At 56.8% G+C, this 6000-nt stretch overlaps 1 protein-coding gene across 1 annotated transcript; it reads left to right on the forward strand.

The window, feature by feature from the left end:
* The first annotated feature begins 2415 nt into the window (after positions 1-2415).
* On the forward strand, positions 2416-5690 carry CIMAP1C (ciliary microtubule associated protein 1C). Its single transcript, XM_057725068.1, has 4 exons — positions 2416-2650; positions 3469-3579; positions 4492-4605; positions 5209-5690. The coding sequence occupies exons 1-4, from the start codon at positions 2530-2532 to the stop codon at positions 5688-5690; spliced, it is 828 nt and encodes a 275-aa protein (XP_057581051.1). The 5' UTR covers positions 2416-2529.
* Positions 5691-6000: the final 310 nt, after the last annotated feature.

A 6000-nucleotide genomic window follows, 5' to 3' on the forward strand; every position in this document is an offset into this window, starting at 1 on the left:
TAAGCATTGTTTGAAATGATCTCTGGGGAGAGGGAGACAGCAAGCTGACCAGTATGGAGATGGGCAGTGGGGTGGCATGGAGGCAAGTCCAGGGTTTGGGGGCCATGAGTCTATCCCCAGCAGCTTTTAGCTGAATGGTGCAGGTAGGCAAGGCAGACGTGGTGACTCAGGGCTGAGATTTACCAGCAAAGAAGTGGGACAAGGAGGGCAATCTGAAGGATGGGGAGGAGGTGCAGGGCCACCGATGGGGTCTCAGGGATAGCAGGCAATCTGTGCAGTGCCAGAAATGGAAGGACAGGGGATGGTGCTCCTGGGAGGAGGGTGAGAAGCCCAGGATGTGCTGGGGAGGGTGGCTGAGGGGGAGTGGAGGGCAGGCATTTGGAGATGAGGAGTTCTGGGAACTGGGAGGCTGAGGGATAGTGGGTGGTCCCTGGGGAGGCCTGAGTCACCAGGGTAATGGCAGGAGTTGGGGGGTGGGGAAGAAGACCCTGAGCCAGGGCCGCCAGGTTGACAAGGCAGGACAGATGGCAGCCCTGAGAGATGAGGATGGGTACCCTGGATGTGGGAGTCTTTGGGGAGCCATGCTCTTGTCAGGGAGGGGACTCTGCCTGGGTGAATATCAAGGAGACCAGGGATCTACTCCACCTTGGGCTCTGAGGGACAGAGCAGCAGCTTTGAAGAGAGCCAAGGGCTGTCTCCAGGGGTAGCTAGGTCTCTGCTGAAGTTGGAGGGAAGGGAGCCTTTGGAGCATAAGTCAGGTGGCTTGTGACCTTCTGGGCTGTAGAGTGACTCGGTTTCCCTGAGAGAGCCAGGCACAAGGATGGCAGACAGGCACAGTGTGTGTGTGGGTGTCAGGAAGGCTCCCTGAGTCTGAAATACTTGGAGACCACCACCTCCCCCCGCAGCCCAGGAAGGAGAAGAGCCCAGCCCCGCATCTGGCCCCTGTCAGCACAAGGGCACCATCAGGGTTTGGGCCCAGCAGGCCCGCGGCTTCCTCCAGGAAAAGCTGACACGGATGGCGGTGAGCAGGCGGCACTGCCTGTGGCCCCAGGCCAACGGAGCCTCGGCCAATCCCAGCCTTGCCCAGTCCTCCCTCTCCAGAACTCGGAGGCCTGGCTGCCCCACGGGTGAGGAGGGAGGCACAGGGAGGATCTGCCGCTGGTGGGGGTGGGGGCTGCCTTCTGCTCCAAGCCTTTCAGCCCCACCAGGGGTTTCTGGAGCACCCAGCACACCTGGCTGCTCTGCTCCAAGTTCTCCTTGTGCCTGCGGGTTGGAATGAGTTCCGAGCATGGTTTGGTTTCCATTAGATCAGAGGCTATGATCCAAAGAGAGCTCTGGGGTTTGTGTTCTGGTTCTGTCTCCGCTAGCAATGTAATGGGAAACTTTGGGCAAGTCTTTGCCCCTTTCTGGTCCTCAGCTTCCTCATCTGTGTACCGGGGCTGTGACAGACACTCTCTCTAAAGCCAGTAGTAGTCTGGAAACCCCTCTAGATCAAATCCCTAGTCTGAGCTATGAGCTGGTAGGTGCGAGCAGGCCCCAGGGCCCCTGAGCCCCCTGGGTTTTTGGGGGTGAAGGAGTGTCTAGCATTTACTCAGCCCTGAGGCTCATCCATCCACCATATGGTAACTGAGTGTCTTCCCTATCCCTCAGTGTCTTCCCTCACACTTCCTGCACCCCAGAGGGTGCTCTTGACCACAGGCACAGGAAGCAGCTTCTCGAGGTCTCAGCAACACCCTCCCTCCCCTTTATGTGCTCCCCATGGCCTGCCTGAAAGGCCAGCAGCAGGCAAGCATTCCTCGAGCTAGACATAGATCCCTAAAGACACCATGGCCTGGGATAAGAGTCTGGGGAGCTATCAGACAGTCACACCTTAGTGTGAAATAATTGGCTTGATGCTTTCCCAAGGGAAAAACAGGCAGTGATAGAGGGAGGGCATGTGCAGAACCTGGGGGATAGGTGGGGAGGGCAGGGAGTAGAGGGCCACCCCAGGGGGCAGTGAAGGTGGCAAGAACCCTCCACCCGTGACCTGCCCACTCTTTCACCAACCGCAGGGCACCCACCAGGCGTGAAGAGCTGGATCTGTCACTTCGCTTCTCCCTTTATCCTTCCTGAGCTAGGGTCCTGGGGACCCTCAGGCTACTTAACCAGGTTGGGAGCAGGGACAGTGGGACTGAGTTCTCAGGGTCCACAGCTGAGCTGCCAGCATAGAATTTCTACGCCGCAGTTTAGGCACCACGGCAACTGGAGGAAATAAACACTCAGGGTTTCACAGTCCAAGTTCTGAAGTGATGTCATCCCCAGCTCCAGCCTGCCGGGCCCTGCAGCTGGCTGTACCCCAGACAGCCTCAGCTGCTCGAGTAGGAGGACTCTCTTGCTTTCCAGCCTCCACAGAGCCTCTGGCGTCGGGGAGAGAGCGTGGACATAGGGGCTTGGGCAGGGGTACCTAAAACAGGCCCCACCCAGGCCCAGCTCCTTGCCCGCTGCTTAGGTCTCTCAGTAGCTGCTGTTGCCCCCTGCTTGACCCCAGACATGAAACTGCCCAAGGGGGTCAGGAACCCTGTATTCTACGGGCAGCAGCCAGAGAAGAAGGTTCAGGTGCCCTCAGGGCAGGAGGTAAAGCAGACCCCTGTTGTCCTGGCAACGATCAAAGGTGAGAGCAGGCCTCTGAGCTGGGCTTGGGCTCATTCCTCTCTCTGCAGAGCTGCTGAAGGTGTCCTAGCCTTCCAGTCCTGCCTCCTGCAAAGCTCCTTGACTCTCCTCAAAGCCACAGAAGATCTGCACTTCCAAGATGGCAGGCAGTATTAGCTGCTGGGAATTTTGGGGGGGGGTTGGGGGGAGGGGAAGGTGGGGAAGGAGTTTGAGGTGAGGCCAGTTTTGGAAAAAGGGTAGGCATTCAGTGGCATCTTCTAGCCCAGCTCTAGCTTTCCTCGCTTCCCTTGAATCTTATTCTCAACTGAAAGCAGACAAACTAATTCTTACTACATTGTTAATGACTGATTGTTGCTCTACGTGGGAGGTGGTTTAGTGTGTGATTAAATGTTTGGGCTCTGTTGGCTGGCGTCTCTGAATTTTCACAATACCAGCATGTGTGCCTTTGGGCAAATTGATATTTCTAAGCCTTAATTTTCTCATCTGTAAGATGGGAAAAACAAGGGTATCTATCTTACAGTTGTTGAGAGGCTTCACTGAAATAACCCACAGAAAATGCTTAGCATAGTCCTCGGCACAGAATAAGTTCTCGGTTACTTGTAACTATTACTTTTCTTATTATGCATTGCCTGTCCAAGGGAAATTGCATTTTATCTGGGAACACTGCCTTTCCCCAAAGGAAGCAGCTCGATGGTGGGATTTGTGGCCGTGTGACACCAGCGGGAGCAAAGCCCCCAGTTCTCTTAAGGCACACTGTATTTGGGTGGGCCCTCTGACCTGGCGGGCCCAGGCTAATGGCCCCCCCGGCCGTGCTCACAGGTCCAGGGCCTGCCAAGTACCTCCGGCCATCCTGCACGGGCTACGTAGACCACGATGTCTCCATGTTCCAGGAGCCGGCCTACACGCTGCACACCCGGCACTCGGAGAGGCGTGAGTACTCGCCACACCCATCATCCCTGTGGGTGTAGGGTTATTATTGTTGGGTGTTTGGGGTGGCCGTGAGAGGTGGGGAGTTATTATCTATAGCCAGAGGCCCCTGGGAACCCAGGCCTGCCCCGAGTGGGACGCCCAGGTGGCCTGCTGGATCCAGAAGCAAGACAGCAGGTGTGCCAAGTGACCCATCCCTCTGAAGGCAACTCTGGGCATCTCCCAACTGGACCTCGTGAGGGAGCTTTGAAGGGACCTGTTGCATCCAGCTGGCAGGGCCTCCTTCCTGTGGGGGCTTTGGCTGGGGCCCTTCAGCTCTACCTGCCATGGGTTCACTTGCCACAGCAGCTGGGCAGGAATCGCTGGGGAGTGGAGGGCAGGTGGTGGGTGTGGTGGCCTCAAAGCTTCCCGGGTGGCTTAGAACCCCCTGGAAGGCGAGGAGCAGAGGGCCACCGATGAGCTGGGGCTGATGGTCAAGGCCGGTGAGAGGAGGGGGTGGGCAGGGGCGTGTATCTGGGGGGTCTGAGATCTAGGCCCCTCCCTGGGGTGACACACCCTCCTCAGCAGGGGAATCCCTGTCCTGGGCTGGGTCCCTTCTTTATACTAACAATAGCCACCGCGCCTATTCTTACTCCCTTGGCGCCAATACCTGATGGGTGGGAGCTGACCAAACTGCTGTGCAGCCGTTATTTTATCTGTTCCTCTGAACAAGTTCTTGAGAATGTTAGGTTGTGTGTTAAAAGCCCCATTTTACAGATGAGGAAATCAAGGCTCCTGAAACACCCAGGAGCCCAAGGAATTGGAAAGGAGCCCTCGATCCTTTCTTGGGGGAGTGGGATCTTGCCCGGAGGCAGGCCAGACTCACCCTGGGGCAGCCTCTGGGGCTGACCGGGCCTTTGCTTGGCTGTCTTGCAGGAATCATGGACATACACACCCCTGGGCCTTGCTATTTCTTAGATCCTAAGATAACTCGGTTTGGAACGTCCAGCTGCCCTCAGGTCCCCATGGCGGAGCGCGTCTCTAACCTGCGTAAGATGGGCCGGGAGAGGAAGGTGGGGGTTGGGAGGTTGGGGGATGGGGTCCATGATTAGGACATGAGCAGGGGCAAAGGGCTTATGACTCCCTTTGCCAGGTGTGGCTGCAGATTCTGGCATCTGCCTGCAATGTCCCATCAAGACACCGATGTCACCGTGTCTGTGTCACAGTACTTAATGTCTTGAGGCCAATGTTATGCGTGTATGTTGCAGGGTGATGCTATGATAAAAATATCACAGGGCTCAAGTTGAGGCAGTGATATTGTCATGCTAATGAGTTCACAGACTGTAGAGATTTCAGGATGTTTTCTTGGTGCTGTCGCGGGGACAAGGACAGCCCAAGGGTGATGTTCTGATGACACTTGGGGTTTTTATAATATGAAAACAGTGTCACAATCCTGATATCACGATGGCCAAAGTCTCTCTCCACGGCCATCCCATAGCCCCATGCAGGGGTGGTGATGTTCCTGCCAATGCAGTGAAGTCACACCAGGCTAATCAAGACCTCAGCTCCCTCCCTAGACCCATTGGTTGGACACCAGGAGATGTGGCCTGGCTCCTGCCCTGAGACCCCTCCCCTTCATTCACCCACTTTCAGGCCTGAGCCCCACCCCCGCCTCCTGCCACTACCACCTGGAGAAGACCCACCCACCTGGGGAACGCAAGGCTCCCGAGTATACCTTTGGCTACCGGTGCCCGTACAGAGTGATGGACCCCAATCCGGGCCCCAACCAGTACCAGCTGCCACTCCTGCTGGGCTCCAAAGTCCCTGCCATCAGAGCCGCTCCTTGTTATAGCTTGACCCCCTTGGTCAAGAACTGGTTCTACAAGGAGGATGTGGCAGGAGGCCCTGGACCAGCCATGCACGCCCGGCCTGAGCCGTCCATCTACCAGAACCGCAGCCCTGTCTACAGCATGGCCAAACGCTTTGCTTACCCCGTGGACCACACACCTCGGCCCGGCCCCGGCTCCCATGACGTCGAGCAGGTCACGGTGCACAAGCCCCGCACGCCCGCTTTCACCATGGGCATCAAGCACTCGCCCCACCTATGCCCACTGGTCGTCGACATTCGTGACTGAGGCCCCTCCTGGTGTGCTCCCTCCCCCCCAAACCCCATCCCCAGAAGCTATTTTTCTATACCAAATTGAGCAACTTACCAAAGTTTTAAGTCGCAGAACTGGTGTCTGCTGTGTCCAGCACACAGAAGGCATTAGATAAATATTTTCATTTATTTATTCCTTCGTTTTGCAAACGCTCACGGCTGCTTTCTTTGGGCCCTGCCCTGGGCAGAGACTCGGGGAGCTGAGTTCTAGGCCTGCCTCTGCCGCTAACGTGCTGTGTGGACTTGTGCAGCTCCTGCACCTCTCTGGGCCTCAGTGAAGGGGAAGG

Source organism: Hippopotamus amphibius, chromosome 2 (assembly GCF_030028045.1).
Source record: "Hippopotamus amphibius kiboko isolate mHipAmp2 chromosome 2, mHipAmp2.hap2, whole genome shotgun sequence".
In the NCBI taxonomy this organism is placed as follows: Eukaryota; Metazoa; Chordata; class Mammalia; order Artiodactyla; family Hippopotamidae; genus Hippopotamus; species Hippopotamus amphibius.

What these genes read in the sequence shown, in the direction of transcription:
- CIMAP1C (XM_057725068.1), top strand. Translation starts at nt 2,530, where the DNA reads ATGAAACTGCCCAAGGGGGTCAGGAACCCTGTATTCTACGGGCAGCAG. An exon ending in TGTCCTGGCAACGATCAAAG is followed by an intron (nt 2,651 to 3,468) that starts GTGAGAGCAGGC and finishes CCGTGCTCACAG; the next exon opens with GTCCAGGGCCTGCCAAGTAC. An exon ending in CACCCGGCACTCGGAGAGGC is followed by an intron (nt 3,580 to 4,491) that starts GTGAGTACTCGC and finishes GCTGTCTTGCAG; the next exon opens with GAATCATGGACATACACACC.